The following is a 27,995-nucleotide window of genomic DNA, read 5'->3' on the forward strand; positions in this document are numbered from 1 at the left end:
TGTCAGCGCCTGGTCGGTAGCAAGCGGCCGCGAGCGCCGGCTGGGAGCCAGAGCTGAGCGGCGGCGGGCGGGGGGGGGCAGCCGCGCTAACACGCGAGGATGCGGGCGCCCACGTGGACGGGGAGCTCGCCGCAGACACAGAGCGGGCTTCGCGGGGCTTCGCGGGGCTTCTCCCGACCCGCCACCGGAGGAAGGCGGGGACCGCGCTGCCCCGCGGCAGGAAGTCGGCGCGCAGCTTCCGGCGCGCGGAGATGACGCGCGGCCCGCGCGCTTCCGCGTTGGGAGCCGGCGGCGGATCCCGGGACGCGGAGACCCGGGGTCCGGCAGCGGGGCGGCCCCCGGCCCAGGGCGGGGATGCATCGCCGCGGGGTGGGAGCTGGCGCCATCGCCAAGAAGAAGCTTGCCGAGGTGAGGGGCAGAAGGCCGACCCGAGAGACACGCAAAGTCTCGGAGCCGAGCTCTGTACCCTCAGATCGCCCCCCATCAGAATCTGACACAGGCTCCGCGGGTCCCGGGGAACTGAGCGTCTTCGGCTTCCGGTGGATTGCAGTGTCAGCATCCCCAGATCCCCCAGCGCTCTACTCCCGCGTTCCCCGATGGGACTACAGACGGGCCGTCTCTTTTAGATCCTCATCCCTCTCCCTAACAAAAACCATTTAAGAGAGACCCTCTTTTCATCCTTCATCCGAGGCAGTGCGAGTGGGAGCCCCCCAGCGCCCACTCTCACCTCACGCTGGTCTCTTTGTCTGACAGGCCAAGTATAAGGAGCGAGGAACTGTCTTGGCTGAGGACCAGCTGGCCCAGGTGAGTCGGTTGGAGGGCTCCAGGCAGGAAGGGAGACCCGACGAGGCTGGAGAGAACACCTTTCACGTAAACTAGATTGTTTGGATTGAACTAAGAAGAGGTATTTGGCACATCTCGATCTCTGGGCTGCTCAGATCTTTTACGGAACTTGCTAGTAACAGTGATAGCTCGCATCTTTGAGTCATTACATGCGTCCATCGCCCCAGGCACGCGTCCATTGTCTTTACATACACTGTCATGTTCATTCATCCTGATGGTCCTATCCGGAGGGAACTGTCGTCTTCCCGGTTTAGAATTGAGGACGTTCAAGGTGGTTTATCCAAGTTACATGAGCAGTAGGTGGTAGAGCTGTTTGATTTAGGTCTTTGGGGGCTTTCACTTGAAGTGCCTAAGAATAACGTGAAAATACTGCTTACTCTGTGCCACCCGTCACTGTCACATCTAGGTGCTACCAGAAGGATGTGTCAGGGATGGGGCGCGGTGCCTGCAGTTTGCTTTTCTGTCCGTGTCCTGAGTTTACTCAGTTATTGTGAGTGGTAAAGAAGAGGAGGAAAGAGTTAAGCAAGGGAATCGATCCTTTACTAAGGAAAGATAGTAGACACAGTCTGTGCTATTCAAAAGCTCCCACTGGGGCGACTGGGTGGCTCAGCTGGTTAAGTGTCCAAGTCTTGGTTTCAGCTTAGGTTGTAATCTCCTCGCTCAGCAGGAGTCTGCTGGAGATTCTCTCCTGCCCGTGGCCCTCCCACTTGTGCACTCCCACTTTCTCTTTCTCCTTCTCTAAGAGTTAGTATTACTATTAAGTAAATATTTATTTACTTAAAAAAAAAAAAAAGAAACAAAAGCTCCCCCTCATGGGGGGGGAGATGACATACAGAAATCAACTGGAAATGATATAATTCATAATATGTAGCAAATGAGGAGACGCTGGGCCAGGAGTGGTTACCCATGGTGGGTAGAACACAGGTTTTGTTAATTCGGGAAAGAGGAAGAATACTACAAATAAGTCCGAAAAGCCCCAAACCATTTGTATTTAGCTTTGGAAAAAATCTGGTAGAGCCACCTCTCCCTTTGGGATTTTTTATTTGGAGTTGATTCCCAAGAAGGTCCATGACTGAAAGTCAACACAGTCAACTCAAGACCCCTAATTCATGCCAGCCAGCCTTTTTTCTCCTAGGTAGCCTTTCTCTTAGTAGCTGAAGATTTCTTTCTGAATGCTGCATTCCCTCATTTTTAAGTCAAAATGGAATCCTTTTTTTTTTTTTTAAAGATTTTATTTATTTATTCATGAGAGACACAGAGAGTCAGAGACACATGCAAAGGGAGAAGCAGGCTCCCTGCAGGGAACCTGATGTGGGACTCGATCCCAGGACTCCAGGATCGCACCCTGAGCCAAAGGCAGACGCTTAACCACTGAGCCACTCAGGTGTCCCAAGTCAAAATGGATTCTGTGGCGCACATTCCTTCTACTAAGTTTCTCTGGGAAAAAGAAAAAAAAAAAGTACCACATTAGATGTGCATTCTGGTTGTTAGATGCATCCTGACTTTCGAACAGGAACATGTAGGGGAAAAATGTGTTTTATTTTTTTATTTTTACTTACTTTTTTCCCTTACATGTTCCTGTTTGAAAGTCAGGATGCATATTATATATATATTTAAGATTTATTGGGATCCCTGGGTGGCGCAGCGGTTTGGCGCCTGCCTTTGGCCCAGGGCGCGATCCTGGAGACCCCGGATCGAATCCCACGTCGGGCTCCCGGTGCATGGAGCCTGCTTCTCTCTCTGCCTGTGTCTCTCTGCCTCTCTCTCTCTCTCTCTGTGTGGCTATCATAAAAAAAAAAAAAAAAAAAAAAATTATTGGGATCCCTGGGTGGCGCAGTGGTTTGGCGCCTGCCTTTGGCCCAGGGCGCGATCCTGGAGACCCGGGATCGAATCCCACATCGGGCTCCCGGTGCATGGAGCCTGCTTCTCCCTCTGCCTGTGTCTTTGCCTCTCTCTCTCTCTCTCTCTCTGTGACTATCATAAATTAAAAAAAAAAAAAAAAAGATTTATTTATTTGAGAGAGAGAGAAGGAGCAGGGGGAGGGGCAGAGAGAGAAGCCGACTCCCCATTGAGCAGGGAGCCCGATTTGGGGCTTCATCCCTGAATTCTGGGATCATGAAGTGAGCTGAAGGCAGACTCCTAACCAACTGAGCCACTGAGGTGCCTCTTTTATTTTTATTTTTAAAAGATTTTATTTTTTAAAGTTTTATTTATTTTAGAGAGTGAGACAAAGTGTGGGTGGGAAGGGGCAGAGGGAGGGGGAGAGACAAGGTGAGTGCAGAGCCTGAGGTGGGGCTTGATCTCAGGACATTGAGATCACTATCTGAGCTGAAACCAAGAGTGGGTGCTTTTTTTTTTTTTTTTAATTTTTTTAATTTTTATTTATTTATGATAGTCACAGAGAGAGAGAGAGAGAGAGAGGCAGAGACACAGGCAGAGGGAGAAGCAGGCTCCATGCACCAGGAGCCCAACATGGGATTCGATCCCGGGTCTCCAGGATCGCCCCTGGGCCAAAGGCAGGCGCCAAACCGCTGCGCCACCCAGGGATCCCAAGAGTGGGTGCTTAACTGCATGCCACCCAAGCTTCCCAAAGATTTTATTTTTAGTTTTTTAAAGATTTGTTTATTTATTTGAGAGAGAATGTGTGTGTGTGTCTGTGTAAGCCAGGGGAGGGACAGAGGGAGAGGGCAAGCCGACTCCCCACTGAGCGCAGAGCCGGTTGCGGGGCTTGATGTCACAACCTTGAGATCATGACCTGAGCTGAAACCAAGAATAGGACACTTAACCTGTTGAGCCAGCCAGGTGCCCCCAAAGATTTTATTTTATTTATTTATTTATTTAAAGATTTTATTTTTATTCACGAGAGACATACAGAGAGAGGCAGAGGGAGAAGCAGACTCCCTGCAAGAAGCCCAATGCGGGACTCGATCCTGGATCTGGGGATCACGCCCTGAGCCGAAGGCAGACTCCCAACCACTGAGCCACCCAGGCATCCCTAAAGATTTTATTTTTAAGTAATCTTTACTCCCAACATGGGGCTCAAACTCAAGACTCCGAGATCAAGAGTTGCATGCTCTACCACCAACTGAACCAGCCAGGTGCCCCCAAAAATGTGTGTTTTAGAATTGAGGAAACATGGCATCCCAACCCAGCCAACAACGGAACCACGAAGGAAAGTTAGGGATAAAAAGAGAGGGAACAGTAGGGGTGCCTGGGTGCCTTGGTTGGGTGTCCGACTCTTGGTTTTGGCTCAGGCCATGAGCTCATCAGGCTCCCAGTTGGGCTCTGCACTCAGTGGAGAGTTTGCTTGAAGATCTCTCCCTTTGGCTCTCCCCCACGTTGTAGGAGCACGCAGGAGTGTTCTCACTCTCTCTCTCTCTCAAACTGATAAATAAATATTTAAAAAAACAAAACGGAACGAGAAATAGCCTAATGGTAGGCCTGGAGGAGATAGGTTGTTTCAGCCTTTTCCCTGCCAGTGGATTGGGATCTTATTTTTGCCATCTGATGATCCCTTGGTGGGGCTGCCCCGTAACCTCCTCCTGGTCCATCTTACAGATGTCGAAGCAGTTGGACATGTTCAAGACCAACCTGGAGGAATTTGCCAGCAAGCACAAGCAGGAGATCCGGAAGAATCCGGAGTTCCGAGTGCAGTTCCAGGACATGTGTGCCACCATTGGGGTGGATCCTCTGGCCTGTAAGGAGTTGTCCGCGGGGCTGTTGTGTTTTTCTAGGGTGCCTGAGGGACAGCAACTCATCTAGGTGTGACGACTGAGGTAGGGCATCTTCCAGAAGGCCCTCTGAGAAGGGCCTGCAGTGAGTGCCTAGCAGTTTGACAGGGACACTGGGGATGCCAGTGTGTAGGCTAGTGGCCAGCATACGTGACCCTCTCTTTAATTTTCTTTTTAAATTTTTTTATTTATTTATGATAGTCACAGAGAGAGAGAGTGAGAGGCAGAGACACAGGCAGAGGGAGAAGCAGGCTCCATGCACCGGGAGCCCGATGTGGGATTCGATCCCAGGTCTCCAGGATCGCGCCCTGGGCCAAAGGCAGGCGCCAAACCACTGCGCCACCCAGGGATCCCACGTGACCCTTTCTTGAGTGACCTACAGTAGAGTTTCTTCATAGCTATTTTTTTCCTTTATTAAAGATTTTATTTATTTATTCATGAGAGACACAGAGAGGGAGAGAGAGGCAGAGAGAGAAGCAGGCTCCATGCAAGGAGCCCGATGCAGGACTCGATCTCGGGTCTTCAGGATCATGCCCTGGGCCGAAGGCAGCGCTAAACCGCTGAGCCACCCGGGCTGCCCTATTTTTTCCCTTTATTAAAAAGATATTTAATTTTTTTTTTTTTTAGATTTTATTTATTAGAGAGAGCATGAATGGAGGGGAGGGGCAGGGGCAGAAGCAGACCCCCCCCAAGAGCCCGATGTGGGGCCCGACCCCAGGACCCTGGGATCATGACTGGAGCAGAAGGCAGATGCCCAACCAAGTGAGCCACCCAGACACCCCAAGATATTTTTAATGAAAGCAGCATGTAATCATGGGGTCAGTCAACAAAGGAGAAAAAGAGAAAGTACAAGACATTTGACTCTCTCCCATAGTTGCAGAAATAACTATTAACAGTGTAAGATAATCTTTCTGGACACCCTCATCATATTTATAAACTTTTTTTTTTAACATGTCCGATTATGCTATAATAACTACATTCTAACCTGTATTGTTTTTTACTTGATAAACTGTTCTCTTTAATGGATTTTTGAATGCCAGGTCTGCATATTCTTCCTCTCAGCCTTGTTAGACCGTATGTCCCATTATATTTCACTGTATAATTCAGGAAAGGAAAATTCATTTTTATAGTATTTTGAGCCAGAATGAGCCAAATAGAAATGCCTTTTACATTACCCTTGGGCAGCCCGGGTGGCTCAGGAGTTTAGCGCCGCCTTCAGCCCAGGGTGTGATCCTGGAGACCCAGGATCGAGTCCCACATTGGGCTCCCTGCATGAAGCCTGCTTCTCCCTCTGCCTGTGTCTCTGCCTCTCTCTCTCTCTCTCTCTCTCTCTCATGAATTAAAAAAAAAAAAAAAAAAAAAAAAAAACCAAAAAAAAAAAAATTAGATTACCCACCCTTTATAGCCATCCAAGCCTGCTTCCTAGGAGGAATTTCCAAGAGTTCAACCATCTTGAGGATCCTGAGTAGTAAATGGTGCACAAGGGCTTGGTTAGGCAGGGAAGACTTCCCATAGGATAGATGTTTTAATCTAGCTTTGAAAGATAAGAAACCATAAAAACTAATATATAACTTAGCTTTTGTTTTTCTGTCTTTCAGCTGGAAAAGGATTTTGGTCTGAGATGCTAGGCGTGGGAGATTTCTATTACGAGCTGGGTGTCCAGATTATCGAAGTGTGCCTGGCTCTGAAGCACCGGAATGGAGGTGAGGCTGGCTAAGTCCTGCAGATGAGGCTTTGAACTTCTCAAAGGGAGAAACCCTTGAAAGGTGATCTTGTCCATCCTGTGATCTGCAGGCTGATAAGATCTGGAGAAGCTGTTAGGTCTACAGAAGCACCTTAGCGGCTTCATGTGGTTCAATCTCTGGCAGGTCTCCATAGCCAGGTGTGAATGGAGTTACTTGAATGATTGTCTCTATTCTCTAGAGATCTTCACTCAGGACGGTCTTAGCTCCTGGTTATTACAGAAAATAATAGAGAAGAAATAGACCTTTTCCCCTGATACACTATGCATCTGGGTTATGATTTTATCATTAGGTCTGTCCTGCAGCTCCAAGGTGGAGTGATGCCACATTTCTATGCCCCCCCAAAACGTGACCTAAAAATCGTCATCCAGCGGTGTCATCTTAATAAGCACTATGTTGAAGTTAAGAATGAAAAAAAAAAAAACAGTTACAAATCATTGGCTGTAAACAGATACAGCCTCAATGTTAAGGGAGTGTTTATAGTTTTCCAGAGATGATGCTGCCTCTGTTTTTATAATTTTGTTTTGTTTGGCTTAGCCATAAAGGTAATCCTCCATCTGCCTTCCTCCCCGCTCCTGTAGGTCTGATAACTCTGGAGGAGCTACATCAACAGGTGTTAAAAGGAAGGGGCAAATTCGCACAGGACGTCAGCCAGTAGGTCTTGCCTCCCAATCCCTGGAGTATAGAAAGGTCTTTAAAAATCAGATGGACGTCTTCTCCTTACTGCTCACGTGTCTAGGCTACTTTAGGAATGATTTTTATTCTTTATCATCAGAAAACATATTTTTTAGAAAACTGAAAATACAGAGAGATAAAGAACAAAAAACCACCCATTATTTCTCAACTAAGAGATTACAGCTGTTAACATTTTGGTGTATTTTCTTCTGAGCATTTTTTTTTCATGTGTATTACTATTTTGTAACATACTTGGGGCTTAATCTTGAGATTATCTTAGGTTGGAGACTAGCACACGTGCTGAGGAAGGCTGGGGAACAGTTGGGCTCAGAAGGTGGGGTGTTAGTTGATCTGGTTCACCAGCTTCTCTGTGTGACCTCAATTTGAGAAAAGGTGGAAAAAAAAAAAAAGAGAAAAGGCTGTCAGTATGTGAGCTGGGTATATGGTCTACACATTTTGTGGACTTTCTTTTTCCCTAATTTGAGTTGTTAACCGGACCTGACTGGGCCTGACTTTCCAAATGGCAGTAATCAGCTGGGTTGCCCTCTGTAAAATGGAGAAACCTTTTCTTTCTTTTTTTTTTTTTTTGAGAAACCTTTTCTGTTTTGCCACTGTTCATGCAGCTCCCTTTGTCTCCTGCGTTCAGCTCATTCATTCACATTTCCTGATGGGCTCCCATGGGCATATTTTTGACCTCTGTTCGGGGTTAGCGTGGTTTGCTGAGCGGAGAGCCCCATACCTGTACTTTCTCCCTTGCTTGTCCAAGCACTGCCTGGTGCCCCCTGGCCCCACCTTCTTACGGACGGCACTGACTGTTACGCAGCCTTTTAGTCTTCTGTCAGGGTGTCCTGGCTGGGGCAGAGCCGAGACTGCAGGGTGGCTAGGTGTGGTCTGCCAGAGGTCCTGAAGCCGCTTTTCCTCACTTCAGAGATGACCTGATCAGAGCCATCAAGAAGCTGAAGGCGCTTGGTACTGGCTTTGGCATCATCCCCGTGGGTGGCACCTACCTCATTCAGTCTGTTCCAGCTGAGCTCAACATGGATCACACAGTGGTGCTGCAGCTGGCGGAGGTACTGGTGTGCCTTTCTGGCCGGGGGTGGGGCGACAGTCAGGATTGTCGTGAGGAGGGACTTCGGAAGCAGCTCTGACCTCCTCCCCGTCGAACAGGTCTTCTGCTGAGCCTGTCTAGGTGACGCACTACTCAGAGCTGTGCTTGTTTAGAAGACATTTATTGAGCAGCTACAGTGCAGAGCACCGGGCCAGGCTGTGGGGGTAGAACGAGGGGCACCAGAAATCCTGCTCTCAGGGAGCTTACAGTCTAGTGGAGGAGACAGAGATGCAGACAGTGAGCTGTATTTTCTTGGGTAGACAGATTAATTGAGGTCTTACTACTACTTTATGAATGGATTCTTCAAAACAGTGTTTAATCTGGTTTGGCATTCCCATTCCGTAAGTATACCCCACCCCACCCCCACCCCGAGTCTGTTCCTGGATTTAGGGAAGACATGTTAAGTTTTCCTAATTCTCTATAATGTAGAACAAAACTAAGCAAGGAGCTTCTCTTCTTGGGGAATGGGTAAGGTGAGGCAGGGAACTGTCGCCATTTCTTCTGGTCAGTTAATTATCTTGAACTTTTACCATACGTGAAGTTTTCTGAGAAAGTCTAATATTTTAATACCAGGGACCCTACTTTTTAAAACTGAACCCCACTGAGGTCAAAATAGGTTTGGGGGTCATTTATCCACTCCTACAGGACCTCCATTTTCATAAATCACTCTTCCCCCAACCTGTCACCCTGAAAGTTGCTTCTCTTGCTCCCTTTGCTGAGACTCCTAAACATTTTGTCTGTGCTCTCTTAGGCTTCACCCATGGGCAGTTCTCCCCCCCCCCCGATCTGGGTAAATCAGGTATTGTTGGGCAGATGCTGGGTTCTTAGGAAAATCTGTCAGCTGACTCCCTGTTCCTCTTTCCTTCAGAAAAACGGCTACGTGACTGTCAGTGACATCAAAGCCAGTCTTAAATGGGAGACCGAGCGAGCCCGGCAAGTGCTGGTATGTGAATTTTGGAGTGGCCCAGAAGAGATGGGCCCCAGATGGGTGGATAGATAGCACATCAGCAGAAACTGCAGCCTTGCTGTGCTGGCCCCTTGCCTTGAAAGCTGCGGTCACCACTCAGAAGCAACCCCCGCATCCCTCTGAAGGTGGCACTCAGGGGCAGACTTCTCACTCTGCTGTAGGCCAGTCACCAATACCTGCTGTCTCCTCCGACCTGTAGAGCCCGGTCAGAGGGTTCATATGGTTCATATTGGAAGTAACACTGTTAATACAGAGTGAAGGAACTGTTACCTACTTAATTACATATCCATAAGTATATACTATTATACTGTATTATATAGTTAGCGTTTTATATATACAGGTTTCTTGGAACTAATGAAAGGCTGGTGTGAAGAAGGAGTAGCAGGCAAGTGTAACCCTGGCTTTTAATACCTTCTTTTTTATCCAGGCAATTAAACTACAGACTTCTTCTAGAAAGCGGGGTAACACAAACATCTGTTTAATGCTATTGGGCACAACCAGCCCATCTTGAGCCTAATTCCAGCTGTAGGAATTTTGAGTCCATTCTAAAGTAATACAGTCCTTCCATTAACTTCTCCATGAAGGTTTACCCGCAAGTTAACTGAAGTTAACCAAACAGAACCGTAATTAGAACAGTGGTCTCCTATTTTGCTTCAGGCAAAAGGGATCAAGGATTTGCTTAGGGCCATAGGGTGGACCTTTCCGTAGCTCTCCATTCTTTCTACAACGTCCCACTCTACTTGTCTTTACCCTCTTTCCCAGCAGCACAGATTGATTGGTGGCATTTTTCACATCACAGGCAAAGGTCAGGGTCAAACAGAACCAGGGATTCCAGGATAGTTGTGTAAATAAATATGTGAAGGCACTCACGTAGATTCAGTGTGAAAACCCCACTGAAGCCAGAATAGCAGTTTGGGGGTCATTTATCCACCCTACAGGAACTCCATTTTCATAAATGACTCTTCCCTCCAGGAACACCTGCTGAAGGAAGGGCTGGCCTGGCTGGACCTGCAGGCCCCAGGGGAGGCCCACTACTGGCTGCCAGCTCTCTTCACTGACCTCTACTCCCAGGAGATTACGGCTGAGGAGGCCAGAGAAGCCCTCCCTTGACTCTGGGAGTGTGGAATGGGCCCCAGCAGCAGGCAGGGGGAGGAGGAGCTGCTGCTGAATAAAACCTGAATAACTTTGTTATTTTTTTTTTTAAAGAAAGTTCCAAGTTTTTTCTTCCCTCAATACTCTTCACCCATAATTTTATTTTAAAGTGCCTTCACGTTGCATCTTTACTGGAGAAAACTTCATTTATCCAGTAAGGATAACCTGAGTAACAGAGTACAGCAAGCACGTATGAAATGACCTGCGTGGGTCATCTGCAAGTTCATGGTAGAGCTGCGTCTAGAATGAAGGCAGTCTGTTTCCTGGCTAGACAGTTTCGTCTCTGTAGCCCTGGGACTTAAGTTATAGCCCATTAATTCAAACCTTGTCCTTATAAAAAGGTTTATCTCAGACAAGCAGACCCTAAAGGACCAGTAAGAGCCACTCGCTCAGTCCTTCTGGCTTGCTCTAGACCTTCTGGGTTCTGATGGACCTGGCTGAGTGTGAAGGAAACAGGTGTTAGAAACAACGGAACCTAGGACCATCAACCAACAGCGGCCACAAGTCATCGAGTTTCATCTTTGCTTTCCCTCCTGTGCTGATCACCAGGTTCCTCTAGCCTTAGTGGTGGGAAGGGCATCATTTACTGAACAGCTACCCTGTGCCATTTTATGAACACCTAATCCCCTCACAGCCACTCTCAGAGGCTCAGTAAGGTCTCCTTACATCTCAGGCGAGGAACTGACATAATCATTCCCCAGGGCCACCAGCTTACAAAGCAAAGCTAAGAGCCAGAGCCCATGTTCACTGGTGCCAGGGCCCTTACGTGCCTGTATCGTGGCTTCACATGGCCTAGGCTGGCAGGACACTCTACACATGGTCAGCCAAGAGGACAAGCCTCTGTGCCAGGCAGCAAAAATTCTTGAGCAACTAGGGAAGGGAGTGATGGATGAGCTAGCTGTATGAAGCTGTCTCCATCCTCTGAGTCCTGAATTCCTAAGGGCTGCTTTAGTGCCAGAAATCTGAAAACCCAGTTCACTGTGGATTACCCAGAACCTAAGACACCCTTTCCTTACCCAGAGCAACAATCTACATCTGCTGGTCTTCCTAGGACACGCTCACTTCCCAGTCTCTGCAGAAGGATCCCTTTGGAAGCAACTGAGGCCAAGATGGCACTCCTGTCCTTGACTGCCAGAGGTGGTCTCAAAAGAGGCTCTTCTACTTCTGGTTGGTGGGGAACTCGTCACCAGCAGCCCTGCTTCCACCCACGTCATGTAACTAGTTTTCAGCTTCTAGACAAAGCATTGAGCACTTTCTCTGACAAGTTTGACTTGGGCGAGAGGTGTGGTTGTTGAGAGGATCCCATTCTCCCTTTACACAAACCCTCCCACACCCATAGGCGCTTCCTCCTTCTGCCAAAACAAACTTTATTGCACCAAAAAGAAAAAAAAAAAAAACTTCATTTATGTACAGTCAGATATAAAGACATCTCTTGACTCCTGTGCATATATTTCCTCAACTCAAGATTAGGGCATAAAAGTCAGGCTGGTGTGCCAGACATGCTCTGCCCACGGCAGGGCCAAGGAGAGGATTGTCACTTGAAAGTGGGAACACTTAAATGGATGACAGACGACCACTGGACCAACAGACCAAGGGCATTCTTCTAAGCCCTGTACGAGCTCTGGGAGTGGAAGAGGGAAATTGGAAGCAGGGTCCCTTTCTGAAATCTCCCTATTAAGAGACCCAGTTTTAAGTATCCGAGATAAACTTCCGCTCCCCAAGCCCACTTCCTGTCCAGTTTCTTTGCTTCCTGCCCTCCCAAGTAGAACATTTTCCTCTGCGTTCAACCCGTCCCAAGCTCCCCCAGGGAAGTCCCCCGGCCCCTGGGCAGAGGGCTCCCCAGCAGCAGGCAGGGCAGGTATGGTTATCCTCTCCCTTACACGTGGCTGGATACTGACCGAGGCCCTGCGTCACATGGATCACCAACACCCCACTGGGAGCCATAACAGTAAGAATCTGGAAAGTATGGGGGAGAACACACCAAAAAGGGGAAGGCTGGATTTCCTTGGTGCCCAGTACAATGGGGCGCCTAAAGCACATTTTTCTGAGCCAGCCCACTAAAGGACCACTGCAGCTAGATACAGAGAAGCAACACAGCCAGGCGAATGCCCATGGGAGCCGGTGACAGAGCAGCAGGGGGGGTGGGGGAAGGAAGGGAGGCAGGAAGAGCCCAGAGTCCCAGCCCCAGTCCCTCTGCCCTTGGCGACCCTTGCTCCCCACGCGTTCCTGGGCACTGAAGTGAAGGGGGGGGGGGGGCACTGGAGGCTGGGGTAAAAATACACAAGGACAGCCAAACAGAACACAACAGGGCTAGCGTTGGTCTCCCCACTGCACCCCGCCCCCAGGGGAACCCCCTCATCGTGGCTAGGATTTACGAAAATCTGAGACTATTCTACATAGTGGCTCTCATTCCCCACACACAGCGGCTGGCTGTGTTGGGAACTTTTCAAATCAGTGATTGCGGGAACAAAATCAGCTTCTCGTGCTGCCTGTGCAGGCTTTACCAAGACCTCGGTTCAGTCCTGGTCACATTTACCTTCTGTCTTAAATCTGGAAATGGGCGAGGGAATGGGGGGTGGGGGGCAGAGGAGAAAGGTGCTCAGGTGCTAGGTAAAGCTTACTGATCAGCAGCCTAGACTCCACCACTGTTCCTTCTCTTTGGTCTGTCTAGAACAGTGACTATAAATTAGGAAAAACAAAATTATGCTGGCCCATGGGAAGTAAGGGCAGAGGAGGCAGGGAGAAAAAAGGGCATCGGGAAGCCCTGCTTCAAGACTGCAGACAGACAACCACCCAGACTGCTTAAGTGTCACAGACAGCCCCCCACCCAGAGCTCCCTTCCAGATATCCCCATAAAGCATTCGGGCACACTCCCTCCTGGACTTCCGGCTTCTATCCCCCACCTGTCCCTAAGGAGCTGGCCCTGTGCAGAGGTGTGTCGGTTGTTTTGTTTTTGCCAGAGGCCCTCGCCCTGGAGGTGCTCCTGCATAGGTACCGTGGCCCCTGCTACGGGATGAACAGCCCTGGGGGCTGGAGAGCCGGGGAGGTCAGAGCGGAAGAGCCTCCCCACTCCTGCGCCCTGGGATCCGAGCTGGCTTGGTTCTTGCCATCTTGCGGGATGACGTCACGTTTGGAGGGAGATACACAGTGCCTCTCCGTCCCTGGGGTGGGGGGGAGGGACTTGGCTGGGACTCTTGAGTGGGGGGAGGGGAGAGGGGAGCAGGGTCTAAACCCTCAGGCTCCCATGCAGGTCTGTCTCTGTCCCAGACGAACTGCTATCAGAGTCCATTTCGGCGTTCTCATTATGGAGCCTCTCCAGCACTTTCTGACGAATCAGTCCCAGACGCATCAAGAGGGACTGGTAGTCAAAGTGGCCACGCTTCTCTCCGAAAGGGTCCTGTGGGGGAAAGGAGACAAGCGGGATGGAAGATTCTCATCTGGGCAGCTCATCCTAGACAGTGCAGCTTTGGGCCCGTGCTGGACTCGCTCAACTTCCCAGGCACGAGACTAGAAGAGGCTATGGCATTACAGTCCCTGACCGCAGATCGCATACCCTCTGACGAGGAATATTATGGCACGTTTACCACCCCAGATAGATCTGGCTTGGGCCAACATTAAAATGTGCTGGTGTTCCCTGAAAGTGAGCCAATGTGGAGAAGGGGGTCACGGGGAAGACGACATAGGTAAGAAACAGAAATTCAAGACCAGAACTATAATCATTAAGTATGTCTGTGTTTTCAATTAACTTCCTAAAAGACATACAAGGGAAATATTATTCTGCTTTCCCTCTATCCAAAAGGGTAATTTGTCTTTCCAACATCATGGGCGGGTCTAGTACTCAGGAGTTCTGACTTTCAGAACTAGATAAGCACCCATACACTCTTTCAGAGAGATCAGTCACTACCATCCTGTCAGGTTTCTAGGCATCGCTCCAGGGCCACCCAGCCTTGATCCTAGTCCTTGTTATTCTAGATCAAAGATTTCCAGACATTTTGTAGTAAAGGGTTAACTGTTCTGAAAGTCTCAAAAACAACTAGGGTTGGAGTAGAGGAGATAAACAAAAGAACTTAAAATGCTGTAGAGAATATGGCAACAAAAGTAGCACGTGGCAGGGTTTAGACAAGTGGAGACATCTTTCCTTGAGAGTCACAAAAAGGTACACCATTTTTCCCTCTCACATTCTGCTTCTTCCACATTTAACTATTTCCACACTTCTGCCCACATATCACCCTCATGATTAGGGACCAGTGTACACAAGTCACAGTCATTGTGATTACAGCCCACACTTTTCACTTCCAAAAGTTACACTCCCCAAAGGCTGAACTCCAAACTTACTTTTTCAAATCTTCCTTTCTTCATCCTTGGCTCCATTTCTACCCACGTCCCTCCTCCCCAGATGCTGCTCGCTCTTCCCTTTCCTTCTCTGATCATGAGTTATTTTTCCTCCACAGAGTGAATATTGGGAAATGCTTTTGAATAGCAGGAATGAGAATTCCTGATGGGGAACGAACCATGGCAGGCATCACATATGATATACTCTGCAAAAGGGGTCAGGAGCAAGTTAACCCTGAAAGGGCCTTGCTCTTTGAGGTTTTGTTTTGTTTTTATTTTTTATTTATTTATTTTTTTAAATTTTATTTATTTATGATAGTTGGAGAGAGAGAGAGAGGCAGAGACACAGGCAGAGGGAGAAGCAGGCTCCATGCAGGGAACCCGACGTGGGATTCGATCCCGGGTTTCCAAGATCGTGCCCTGGGCCAAAGGCAGGCGCCAAACCGCTGCACCACCCAGGGATCCCTTGTCTTGTTTTTAAAGATTTTATTTATTCATGAGAGGCAGAGAGAGAGAGAGAGAGAGAGGTAGAGACACAGGCAGAGGGAGAAGCAGGCTCCATGCAGGGAGCCTGATGTGGGACTCGATCCCGGATCCCAGGATCATGCCCTGAGCCAAAGGCAGATGCTCAACTGCTGAGCCACCCAGGCATCCCATGTTTTGTTTTTTTAAAGTCATCTCTACATGCAACGTGGGGCTCAAACTTCCAACCCCAAGATCAACAGTCACATGCCCTTCTGACAGAGCCAGCCAGGCGCCCTTGCCCTTTGAGTTTTCATGTGGCAGATGGGTGGGGAAGTCCTTGAAGGAAGGACAGGGAAACTACTATTTCTAAGCAGCAGCTGAGGACAGAACACATTTACTGCTACTGCAGTAAATGCTGCTGGGGGAGCCTGGGTGGGCAAAGCATCTCAGCAAGAAATGGAGAGAACCTCAAGAGGCCTCAGTCACTCATCCAAGTCCATACAATTCTAAGCAAGACCATGAGTAAATGAGCCAAAAAAACATAAGAACTAGTCCTTAGGGACAGGAGGAGTCTCACTCTCTTAACAACCACATTTTTTTATATTTGAGCCCATTTACAATTTGGTTTAATAAGAATCTCCTCTTATTTTTTTAAATAGGTTCCAGGCCCAAGGTGGGACTCAGACTCACAACCCTGAGATCAAGAGTCAAATGCTCTAGTGACTGAGCCAGCCAGGCTCCCCCCAAGAATCCCTTTATTATTATTTTTTTTTTTTAGAATCTCCTCTTTAAAACAAGCATCAATCCTGTATTCCTATTGGAAGTGGATACACATTTCTCCGGTTGAGGCAGAGAGTAAACAACCACTTACTGTCATTTGTAACAGCAATCTTTCAACATATAACACCACATACCCAGTGTTTTCCTGGGCCTTGTTCTCCGAGTACCCTTCTGAGCTAGGGACAGAACTCCAGTAGAGAACTCACCATTATAATCACTAAGATTCAGAGAGGGCTGAATGTTCTTGGTTTGAAAAGACTACTAAGAAGGGCAGGCCTTCTGAGCTACAAAGGATGGTTCAGACTCTACTTATGAACATCTAGTTTATGCCAAGACAGAAGCAACTCCACAAGAATGAGACACATTTGTCTCCTCTCTGGGCTATAGAGACTCAGATGAACCAAGATCCCTTTGGCTCTGAATTCTCTTAAGAGATGCAGAGGCTATCCTTGTGGGGGATTTTACATGGTCTGCTGCAGAGCCTTTGGCCTTAGTGGCAGGGGCTGCATTACCTGCATAGTCTGGCCTTGAAGGTGTAGGCGATCTTTGCAGGCCACCTCATAGAAGTCGTAATACTCCAGAAAGGACTTCTCCATCACGCCTCTGGAGAACAAGCAGAGAAGCTGAAGTTAGAGACACAGTGTGCACGGGATCATCCCTTTACCATCTAACTTACTGCCAAATCAAATAGAGCTCCCAAGCCCGGATGTGATATCCTACAAAGACCTTTCTTTCTTTTCTTTAAAGATTTATTTATTTTAGAGAGAGAGGGAGCAAAACAAGGAGGGGCAGAAGGAGAATCTCAAGTAGACTCTATGCTCAGTGTGAAACTCAACATGGGGCTTGATCTCATGACCTGAGCTAAAACCAAGAGTTGGACACTTAACCGACTGGGTCACCCAGGTACACCCCTCACAAAGATCTTTCAATGGAAAATGGAAAAAGGAATAGATGATGACCGAAGGTGATTTCTCGTATTCCTTAGGTATTATTAAAGGAGGATAACCGGGATGCCTGGGTGGCTCAGCGGTTGAACACCTGCCTTCTGCCCAAGGCGTGATCCTGGAGTCCCGGGATCGAGTCCCAGATCAGGCTCCTTGAGTGAAGCCTGCTTCTCCCTCTGTGTCTCTGTCTCATGAAATAAATAAACAAACACACAAACAAACAAACAAGGATAACCATTAATACTGACCATTTAAATCCCAACTTCACAACTTGTGACTCTATCTCATTTGTTTTTCATAGGCCATCACTAATCCCAAACCTTACTCAAAATTCTTCCAAAAGGTTGTTTTGATAACTGTGACTTTGTTCATCTACTTTGAACAGTTACAAATAAACTCAAACACTGAGAAATAGATTTGTTGTGAAGGGCTCTACACCTCATTTGGCTGTAGAACAGTAAGGATCTTCAACAGGTCCAGGCGCTCATCAAATTGGAGTCTCCCTAAGGGTGTGGACTATGTCTTTTCCATTAGGCTTGGCACTCTCCTAGAATCAAACAGCTCTCTGAATTTCCAAGTGACCCTCAGCCACCACTCTTTATTTATTATTATTTTTAAAGATTTTATTTATTTATTCATAGACACAGAGAGAGGGGCAGAGACACAGACAGAGGGAGAAGCAGGCTCCACACAGGGAGCCCGATGTGGGACTCGATCCCGGGTCTCCAGGATCACACCCCAGGCTGTAGGCGGCGACAAACCGCTGCGCCACCGGGGCTGCCCGCCACCACTCTTTAAAAAAGCATGAACCACACAGCTTTCGTTTTCTGATCTCTGGTGCCCAACAGTGGATTTTGACTCAAAGGTTCTCAATGGTATGAACCAGCTAAATCTTCAACAGTAATACCCAGTGCCAAGTGGGCGCTCTTGGCACACACATACCGTAAGGGCTCAGGGCAGGGACACTTTCCTTCCATCATGTCACAGACCGCCACTCTGATGGTCTCATGCCGGATACATTCATTGTAATTTTTGCTGTCTCCTGGATGTCTCTCCTGTAATGTAAAGGACATTGGGTGTCCAAAACAAAATTTAGGCAAAGAAAAAGTAAATAGGAGGAGGCTTCAGGATTAATATGGTGTATGTGACCCAAGCAAACAAGGGTACCTTTCCAACTATATGGCAGATCCATGAAGATCCAACTCAAGTTTTTTTGTTTTTTTTGTTTTTCCCAACTCAGTTTTTATTTTTGAGATCATCAACCTCCCCCCATGCATGCCAATACCCATCCTCTGTTAGAGGTCACTTAACCTGTAAGCAGCCAACTAGACACATCAAATTTTCCTAAGGCTGAAATGAGAGGCCTCCGAAGTAAAGATTCTATGGGAAAGAACCCAATGTTAAGAATGGTGGTGGGACAAAAACATAAACATGTCAATAGGAGTCTCAGTAAAAAACCCTATAAATATCTGGATGCTTCCCAGCCAACTCCCTTTTATTCTGCAGGGTTCCATCATTACTCAAATCAACTACTATGACTCTATTGGAAGTAAAACTTGAAGTTTCCAAAAGAAGACTCCAACGCTGAGAAAGCCATTATGAATGTGTGGGTATAAATGGAAGGGGGTACAGTCTTCCAATCTCTTAACTCCTCCTTTACTCTTCAATGCTCCTCCTCATCACCAACCCAGCAACCAGAACCTTGGGCCCTGACTGAAATACATCATGAGCAGGAAAGAGATAACATACCCTCAGTTTACCACCATGGTTTCCAAAATGCACCACAGCGAGATCACAGGGGTGCTGGGGATTTAAACTTTTTGAGGAAAACCACAGTATTCACCACCTGTCAAACACTGTGAGAACCACTAACTTGAGCTCAGTGGGTCAGTTCTGACATTAGACTGCATGATATTCCTTTCAATGACACATTATCTTTGTGAAGCTGGACTGTCAATCACTACTCTGGTAAATAGCAAGCAGCATACATAAACAGTAGGGAAGAGTAATGAGGGTGGTGGATCCAATTGGATTCCAAGATCTTCAAAGTTGTGTGGTATCCAACAAGTGTACCCTTCCTGTCATTAAACCATTTTAGTTATTTAAGAAAGAAGTTGTCTGGACCTAACTGCTTTTTTTTTTTAATAAATTAATTTTTTATTGGTGTTCAATTTACCAACATACAGAATAACACCCAGTGCTCATCCTGTCAAGTGTCCCCCTCAGTGCCCGTCACCCACTCACCCCCACTCCCCGCCCTCCTCCCCTTGGACCTAACTGCTTAAGAAACAGAACAGCCAGGCACTTCCGTCTGCCTGGGGAGCTGTGAAAAAGCCACCTAGACACCAGGGGCTGTGAACCAATAATGTTTGGGAGTACTAAGAATCAATGTCCCATCTCTTAAATTCCCAAAGGAAAGACCCTAAAATCAGCTCTTTGGTTAGCAAATGAGTTCCTTTTCCATTTCTACCTAATCCTAAAATCAAATACACTATTTGTTTGGAAAGGTGGTTTTGGGAATAACTTTTGTTGTTCATACTTAAAGGGTATTCCCTGCTGTTCCGGTCGATAAATGAACCAGGAATGGCATCATTATTTCAAATAGTGCGAAAATTAAACTGTTTTAACCACCTAGACAGAATTATCATCTTTGGGGATGATCACTGGAATTCTTTCCCAAGTAATCTTGGCAGGCATTTTGAAAGGATGGAAGAACTCTGGGCTCCTAGGCCAATATTGGGTTCTACCATGATCTATGTATCTTTGTGAAAGTGAACTAACCTCTCCATGTCACCATCACCTCATCTGAAAATGGGGATAACATTTACCCCAACAGTAATCTCCACACCCAGCATGGGGTTTCAACTCCCAACCCTGAGATCAAGAGATGCAGGCTCTTCCAGCTGAGCCTGCCAGCTGCCCCTACCTCAAATTAGTGTAAAGCTTAAATGGAATATTATATATTCCACACACACATACACACACACATATAGTTATCATATATAAAAATTTGACAGCGGCTGGCATATAGCACACCCCTGGAAAATGCAACTCTCCTCTCCCTTCTCTTTGGCAGCGTTGACTAAAATATTCTTCCCCTAGCTGATGACTAGCTCCTTTGGCTCTTCAGAACTTTGTAAACACCTAGCTGAGCAGTAGTCACTACAGGGAGTACCTTAAAGGGATACTGGAGGATGGACATATACAAAACCCACCAGTTGCAACAGCCCCCAAAGCAGGCTTAGAATTAGTGTCCAGATGACTCTACTGATTCCCACCTTGTAGATAACACAAGTCAAATGGAAATAACTGGACATTGTTATTGTAACTTACAAGGAAAAAAAATCATTTTTAAGGAACACACACCAACTCCTTTTTTCTCCTATGGTGACATTAAACAAACAAGCAAGCAAACAAATGGGACCTTTAAGCAGACCTCTCAGATCTCTTCAAACCCCATCTTCTACTCCCCAGCTGGCCCCTCTGGCCTTACCTGCTCAAAGCCAGGTTCATTGTGATAGGGGTTCTCAGTCATTAGGGATTGGATGGAGATGAGCACAGAAGAGATGCTCTGGGCTGGGCTCCAGGCGGGGCCAGTCCACGTACTGCAAAACAGCAGAGGGAGGGAAGAGGGTGAGGCCGAGAGTGATGGTGGAGGCCACCACAGAAAGACTAGTGCACCAGCACCCTGGGCCCTGGCAGCACCCGCTCAGTAAGTCAGTGAGTCAACGTTTCTCTTTCACTATTAATGCTCTGGAATTTCCCAGCCTGTCTCTCACCCTCATTGACCAGAAATCAGTCAACTGCCTAATCCTCTTATCAAGTGGGACAAAAGGAAAGAGGGTAAAGCAAGCAAGAAAACTTTGAAGGGATTTTCATTGGGCCTAGGAAAGAAACAGTAGCCAGGGAAGGTTCTATTCATCAAAATGGAATAAATAAGGTAAGAAAACACCAAAGGCAATCTAAGTGTTAAGCTCTGTGGATCTTGGAGCTGGCTTATTTAGGGGTGGTGAAGGGGTGAGGGGAGAGAAGCTCAGCACAGAGGCACGGAGGGGGTGGTGCATAGGGGGGTGGCCTGAAGGCACCTGGTCAGGGGCAGTGGGTGGGGTTTGATGACCAGGGTCCTGCTCTGTAGCCAGCCCCTGAAGAATGTCAGGCTCTCTGAAGACCATGGAACTCTGCCAGAGGACAGGGAGGGGAGTTAGGGGCACTTCTAGACTGCGAAGGGTCTGAAATAACATATGGAAACCATCCTGAATAAAAGAGAAGCACCAAAATTGCTCCTCTCTTCCATATACCTGATCGAGTACTAGGCAGAGGGAGGGCAGCTTGGACATTCATGACATTTCTTTTTAGCTCAATTAACTGAAGAGGAGGCACCTGATCTGGAAGTGGAACACAACCTAAGCTATGACTGGCTTGCTCAAGTTAACTGGCCCATTCCCTCTTCCTATTAACTCGAGGAAAGCCCAGTTAAGTAGTGTGGCACAGCAAGCTCATCATCACCATCACCACCTTCACCACCAAGGCTTGCTCTTCAGAACCTCTCAGCCTGCTCCCCTCAGCTCTGCTCCTCCAGGAACGCCAGGTCCTGTGCTAAGACTCCACATACTCCGGGAGTCAAGCCAACAATGTAAATTTTCATTACATTTCTTTTGTCAGGCAGCCCCAATCTTTTTTTCTAAGTAGGAAGGAAAGGACTGAGGCTGATGGAAGAGTCAACTAGGAACACATGGGAATTTTCTATCCTGTGAGTTCTTGTGGTTAATGTTCAATTTCAGGGTAGCTTATTTTCCACCCAAAACACTTCTGCTACTCCTACCCCGCCGTCTTACTTTCCCTGGTTCTACTGTGAGCTGATGTTTGCTCAAAATCGTTTTATACTGGCCCAATGGAGAACCTAGTACAAAAACGCTATCACAAACAAATGTCATGTAGAAACAACAAGTGAATATCCTCACCACTGTGGGCTATGTCTACCACTATCCTACCAGATAAAAACCCTAACAACATAAAGGACCGCTTTAAGGACAACCTCCTTTGAAGGACTTCCTCACTGCCACCACCACAGAACATGTCCCTGGGTCTGAGAGATTAAAAATATAAATAAATAAAATAACTCCTGTCTCCAGTTTGGGTCAGCTGCCTTTCCCCACACACACCTGGAAATATGCTGGACAGGAAAGAAAAAGGTATCACCAGTTCTGGCAACTCTCCCAACTTCAACCTGCACTTGTCCTCTGCCCCAGGGAAACTCAGACCACACAAACACCGCCAATCCAGAAGACACTGTTTCCATTCTGAATTTTTAGCCCCCAAAGGCAGTTAAAAGGGAGCGAGTGAGAACCGCATGAAGCAAAATCTCAGTAGCACCCAGAAACAAAATGTACTTGAAACTTGGATTTCTTATCTGATATGATTTCCAACCTTAGACGTTTTTCATTCAGTTGTTAAAATATCATGATCATCTTCATCACCACCGCCGCCTCCAAAGCCACTCATTGAGAGACTCAGAAACAAGACACCCACAATCTTAAATGGCACAGATCTGCAGCCTTTCTCAACCTGTTCAGGAGAGAATGAAGCCCTGATGCCCTAAGGGAGTGGTTCTCAAGCTGAAGTATGCGCCAGAAATCACCGGGAGAGCTTGTAAAACACAGATTGCTAAGCCCTCCCCTAGAGTTTCTGATACAGTACGTCTAGGGTGGACCCTCAGAATCTGTAGGGCTACAAGCTCTCCAAGTGCTGTTGCTGGTCAGGGAGAACCACTTCACTAAGGCATCCATTGTAGGTCATACATGAACTTCTCTCTTTTGCACTTAGAATGATACTAATCACGTACCATCCTGGGGAAAATTGAGGAAACAGTCACTCCAATCATTTTCTGGGTTCTGTGGTTCAGATGAGGAACCCCGGTTGATAAAGGCTGGCCTAGAGTAATTATTTGCTAACAACCAACTTGGCCACTTAGAAGTCTCCTCTTACCCTAGAATACTCAAGCAGACTTTCCCATTGCGGTAGAAGTTGGGGTTAAACCTCACTGTGTTATTGCCCGTTGTCATCAGTTTGACCCGAGGTGGGTGGATGGGATAGTCGGGCGGACACCGAAACACGAACAGGAAGAAACCCCCTTCATAAGGAGTGTCAAATGGGCCTGTGATCAATGCATGAATCTGCAAAATAAAACCCCATCTCAAAATTGTGAGGTGATGTCCCATCCCAACCCCTCCTGGCTTCCACTTGCTACCCACACCAGCAGCAGGACCTTCATCTAGTATATCATTCCATATCCTCACCATGCGGAATGAACAGCCTGTACTCACTCATACTAATAAATATGTTTGGAATTTTAAGAAATCCCATTACGGTGGAGTGGCATCTTACTCAGTGGTTAACGTCTAAAGTTAGAGCCCAAGATGAAAACTGAATGTAGTCAAAAATCACCCTGAATGTCCCTTAAAACTCCCTGTGACAGCATAGGTTTTTTTTTTTTTTTTTTAAGACTTCCCTGATCAGTGTTACATGTAACAAATATACATGGAACACCACTGCACCAACTAAAATATGCAACTGTAAAATATTATCCTAGCCCGTTTAGTTTTAAGAATCTAATATATACTTTTACTGAGCATGTCTGTTTGGATTTGCCTAGGTTAATCATGTGTCTGAGGCAACCCCACCCTCCATTTAGGAGGCACAAAGGGGAGTAAGATGAACGGAAAAGAGCAAAGGGATTGGCGGCCACAGTGCCAGTTTACAGTGCAGAGCTGAGGGTTGTGATGGAGGCCTAGGGTCTCTGTTGCCTCCACAAAGAAGCAAGCCTACTGTGGGAGGATGTAGCTCAGGCAGCAGTCAGCTGTGTCAAAGATACCAAAAAAAAAAACAAAAAACAAAAAACGGGGAAAACTCAGGGTCCATTTGGAGCCCTTAGACCATCACCAGAAATCTTCCCAACACTGTTGGTTAACTTAAAAAGAAAAAAAATCGGCAGCACTTAGAACACTCAACTTTTGTCCTCCAACCAGGATCACTGAACAAGCTTTCCCCTCCTGAAAGGAAGAGAACTTGAACTGACCCCGTTATATTTCTTCTCCTACAAAGGCTGCTAGCCACTTAAGTCTGCTCAGAATTTAAGCAGCAAGACGAAAAAGGACCAGCAATCCAATGCTTCAGTCCCTACTCTGCCCTTGGTGGCACCCAGGAATATCTTTCAGCCCTCAGGCATTTGGAATAGCAAGCTCAAATGGCATCAACAGGACATCAATTCTGGGACCCTAGGGACTAGCATATTAACACTGATACTTGACTGGACAAGATGTCCCAGGAAAAATATTTCTAACCACAAAAAAAAAAAAAAAAAAAAGAAAAAAATCAATTTAAGGGAAACTTATTCAAAACAAAATACACATATCTACACTACAAAGTCAGAACTTTTACCGTAAGAAATCTGAAACCATGGAAGAGTTTTCATTTAAACAATATTAGATTTAGGAAATCTTGATTTCTTCCCAACATTAGTTTAAGTGAAAAATTCACTTCTGAGGGTAGAGCGCTCAATGACAGAGAGGCCTAGGCATCTATGCCAGGGGAATTTCAGCCTTCTCTGTGTTTGTGTATGGAGGACAAGACAAGAATGGTCTTTGGAGTAGAAAGGACATTCAAAAGCAACCAGTTGGGCAGCCCCGGTGGCGCAGCGGTTTGGCGCCGCCTGCAGTCCGGGGCGTGATCCTGGAGACCTGGGATCGAGTCCCTCATCAGGCTCCCTGCATGGAGCCCACTTCTCCCTTTGCCTGTGTCTCTGCCTGTCTCTCTCTCTCTGAATGAATAAATAAATAAATAAATCTTTAAAACAAAACAAACAAACAAAAAAAGCAACCAGTTAGGGATGCCTGGGTGGCTCAGTGGTTGAGCCTCTGCCTTTGGCTCGGGACATGATCCTGGGGTTCTGGGATTGAGTCCCACATCGGGCTCCCTGTACGGAGCCTGCTTCTCCCTCCGCCTATGTCTCTGCCTCTCTCTCTCTGTGTCTCTCATGAATAAATAAATAAAATCTTAAAACAAAACAAAAAAACCCCACAAAAACAACCAGTTAGGGGATCCCTGAGTGGCTCAGTGGTTTAGCGCCTGCCTTTGGCCCAGGGCGTGATCCTGGGGACCTGGGATCGGGTCCCACGTCGGGCTCCCTGCATGGAGCCTGCTTCTCCCTCTGCCTGTGTTTCTGCCTCTCTCTCTCTCACTCTCTGTGTCTCTCATGAATAAGTAAAAAAAAAAAAAAAAAGTTAAGAAAAAAAACCCCAAAACAACCAGTTAGGACAAGAAGTCTGAACAAGGTCCTTTGAGTATAAACTCTATTCACTCAGGTTTGCCTCATGCCCAACCTTCTCTGCATCAGACTTAGAGCACCATACTTGAGTCCAGAGTGACAGGGTAGGGGAAGAATTGAGTAGAAAAATGAATAAGATGACTATATAACCTAACATCCCAAGTGGAGCATTTTTGAGAGTGAATGAGTGGCCCTAATAATAGTTAATCTGGGACAAGAGGCATAAACAGGGATTTTCCAAGCCAACCAGACCTACTGGCACCTGAATAAAAGACACCTGTTCAAGGCTCTGCTCCACCTCACTGTGTGACCTTGGGCAAGCCACTTACTCTCTTGGGATCTTAATTTATTCATTTACGTAATCAGAAATGTGAGCTGAATAATCTTTCTGGACCCAATTTCCCAATAGTCCCCAACCCCCTCCAAGTTACATACCTTAGTCATGTCAACAGTATCTGGTACAACGAACATTCCTGGAGGAGGCTCCTTATAAATGGACATGATATCCCTGTATAACATCAAGAGGAGGTAGGGAAGGGAGTGAGGGAGAGAGAGGAAAAAAGGGGAATCCCTTGAGCAGGACAGTTGTTACACCTCAATGAGGCCAGGGCTTGAGAAAGTGGTGCTTGGTACCACAAACGTCTGCACTGTCTTGTTGGCTGAGAAATCTCAGCTGAGTACTTGTCAGGCAAGCAGAGAGCAAATTACTATCAAAAGGGCATTGTTTCCTCAGGAGGAGGGGGGAAAAATCAGAGATCCCAGTGGCATCAGATGTCACCCTGGAAAAGCCACATCCCATTTACTCTCTTCCTCCCACAGGGCAATTCATTCACTCCCCACCTCCGAGATTCCCAGGTACTACAACTGAATGCTAAATGAAGACTGTTCAGTAACTGGGAAGACATAATCAACTCCACTAAAAAAATGAATCCCATAAACCATACAGTGAGCCATTATTGGTCAGAGGAATACACAAAGCAAGTGAGCTAGCAAAAAGCAATAATGGTCTTCTTGCCCAAAACACCGACAGTGTAGAGATCGCTTCAGACTGGAGAAGGTACCCTCCGCAATTGCTGAGAGTCCCACATCTGAAAAATGACATGTAGTGGCTACCACAGAATCCATCAGTTGTGAGTTAGGGTCTAAAGGACATTCTAGGTGGGAAAAGACTCGGCAGGGCACATAGGGACATAAACTGCAAACAAGTGGGAGAGCAGAAGAAAGAAGTATTGGCAGAACTCAAAGGTAGAAATAAGGATTGGCAGACTGAAGTGGATGGAGAACAGGAGTAGAAGGGAGTGCTGAGGTTCTGAAGTTAGAGGTGGTGACCCTGATGGAGCTGGCATCTGTGTCAGGCACTGGGCCAGGTACTTTACACACAATGTGCTGCTTAATTTTTATTACAACCTTGAAAGGTAGGTAGAGACATCTGAAGGGACTTGCAGCGTGTGTGTGTGTGTGTGGGTGAGATCACCTAGTTGAGGATGGCTGCAATGAGGGGGGGCAGGAATGAGGAGAGGCAGAGACTGGTCATCAGGAAACAGGTTTCAGGCTGAATAGCGGCTCAAAAGCATTACTCTTTTCCTATGCAGTTAAGTACTACGCTAAGCATTTTTGCAGAAACATTATCTATTAAATGATAGGATCTAAGATCAGTCACCCAAGAAATAAGCACAGAAAGGACTTGGGTCTTTGTTCCTGTATTTGAATTAGGTATATTTGCTACAGAAAACTAAACCAGATGAGCGAGAGGAAAAAAATACAAGAAAGTCTTGAGTGGGATAATACAAGCCAGAGTGAGGCTGGGTGGGGGAAAAAGCCTGCATTGCTGGAACAGGTGTGAGAGTGGATAGCTTTGGGGTTCTGGAGAAGTGGTTCAAGGGGAGATTGCGGGTATGTAAGGGAAGCGATCCAGATTTGGGGAGACGGCTTGCGGAGATGGGGAATCAAAAGAAACGTTGGCCTCGACTCTGAAGCCACGGAAGGCAAGCTCTCTACGTGTGTTACAAACGGGGCTCGGGAGGAGACGACGCGGGGAGGGGGGGCCAATGGGTGGGGCCTCCGGGCAGCATCTAGCAAGGCTGGAGTGGGGAAGGGGGGAAGAGAGGCGGCGCGGAAGGCGGGAGGGGGTGTTGCTGAAGCGCGAAAGGGTCGGGTTTCGGGCGGGAGGTGTGGGGGAGGGTGTCCGGCACGGAGACGGGAGGGCTCCCGGGAGGTAGCCGAGGGGCGGGGTCGGACCTGGGCAAGCGAGGAGGGGTTTGGTGCGTGTGGAGCTGCGGGCGGGGGGGAGAGGGGACTTGGATCGCGACGCTTTGGGCTGGCAAGACGTGGGCCTTGGAGCTGGGCCGCCGCGAGGGAGGCGCGAGGCAGCGGGCGAGGTGGGGGGTGTAGTGGGAAAAGGGGGGGCGGGGAAGGTCGAGCCCCGGAGCTCGGGGCTGGGGGAGGAAAAACCCCGGCTCACCGCTTGATCCGAAGTAGACACTGCGGCGCGGTTCGTTCGCCGTCCCAGTCGGAGCTGAGTGTGGGGTCCCAGTGGCTAAGCAGCGCGGCCCCGTGGGCAGCGGCCGAGGGCGGGAGCCCGGGCAGCGGAGCCAGGCCGCTCCCCGGCCCCCCGGCCCCGCCCGCCGCCGCCGCCGCCGCCCACACATCCGGCAGGAAAGGCGGCCCGAACCCGCTGCCGCTAACGCCAACAACACCGGCGACGCCGCTCGCCCCGGGGCCCGCCGCCCCGGCGCCCGCCGTCGCCGTCGCCGCCTCCTCAGTTGGACTCTCCGCCATCGCTGCTTCGCTTCCGGGACTGCTCGGCAGCACGTCCGCCGACCAGAGCGGCCGCTGCTCCCTCCCGCTCCCGCACCACCGAGAGCCGGGCCAGAGTGTCCCCACCCTCCGCTTCCACAGCCCGGGCGGCGCTGGCTCCGCCCACCCCCGCCCGA

The 27,995-nt window shown here is 47.9% G+C and overlaps 2 protein-coding genes across 3 annotated transcripts; one reads left to right on the forward strand and one right to left on the reverse strand.

Annotated features, from left to right (window-relative positions):
- Positions 1-251: 251 nt before the first annotated feature.
- Positions 252-10,275, forward strand: SNF8 (SNF8 subunit of ESCRT-II). 2 transcript variants are annotated; one of them, XM_072780205.1, is made up of 9 exons: positions 252-408; positions 754-804; positions 4,402-4,540; positions 6,173-6,277; positions 6,898-6,970; positions 7,920-8,061; positions 8,968-9,042; positions 9,407-9,451; positions 10,039-10,275. In XM_072780205.1, exons 1-8 carry the CDS (start codon positions 355-357, stop codon positions 9,419-9,421), a joined length of 654 nt encoding a protein of 217 aa, XP_072636306.1. In that variant the 5' UTR covers positions 252-354; the 3' UTR covers positions 9,422-9,451; positions 10,039-10,275. The 2 variants fall into 2 exon arrangements, with proteins under 2 accessions (XP_072636306.1, XP_072636305.1); XM_072780204.1 differs by lacking the exon at positions 9,407-9,451.
- Positions 8,202-27,945, reverse strand: UBE2Z (ubiquitin conjugating enzyme E2 Z). The gene is made up of 7 exons (XM_072780202.1): positions 27,524-27,945; positions 25,498-25,570; positions 22,725-22,912; positions 20,233-20,344; positions 17,682-17,794; positions 16,308-16,398; positions 8,202-13,615 (listed from the first exon to the last, which is right to left on the reverse strand). Exons 1-7 carry the CDS (start codon positions 27,838-27,840, stop codon positions 13,445-13,447), a joined length of 1,065 nt encoding a protein of 354 aa, XP_072636303.1. The 5' UTR covers positions 27,841-27,945; the 3' UTR covers positions 8,202-13,444.
- Between the last annotated feature and the right edge of the window lie 50 nt (positions 27,946-27,995).

This window comes from Canis lupus, chromosome 16 (genome assembly GCF_048164855.1).
Source record: "Canis lupus baileyi chromosome 16, mCanLup2.hap1, whole genome shotgun sequence".
In the NCBI taxonomy this organism is placed as follows: domain Eukaryota; kingdom Metazoa; phylum Chordata; class Mammalia; order Carnivora; family Canidae; genus Canis; species Canis lupus.

Bases quoted from the DNA above. Each gene is read 5' to 3' on its own strand.
- SNF8 (XM_072780204.1), top strand. From the start codon at position 355: ATGCATCGCCGCGGGGTGGGAGCTGGCGCCATCGCCAAGAAGAAGCTT. The intron at 805-4,401 runs GTGAGTCGGTTG...TCCATCTTACAG, and splicing joins CTGAGGACCAGCTGGCCCAG to ATGTCGAAGCAGTTGGACAT. The intron at 6,971-7,919 runs GTAGGTCTTGCC...TCCTCACTTCAG, and splicing joins TTCGCACAGGACGTCAGCCA to AGATGACCTGATCAGAGCCA.
- UBE2Z (XM_072780202.1), bottom strand. From the start codon at position 27,840: ATGGCGGAGAGTCCAACTGAGGAGGCGGCGACGGCGACGGCGGGCGCC. The intron at 25,571-27,523 runs GTGAGCCGGGGT...GATGTTATACAG, and splicing joins TGTCTACTTCGGATCAAGCG to GGATATCATGTCCATTTATA. The intron at 13,616-16,307 runs GTAATGCAGCCC...TTTCCCCCACAG, and splicing joins TTCAAGGCCAGACTATGCAG to GACCCTTTCGGAGAGAAGCG.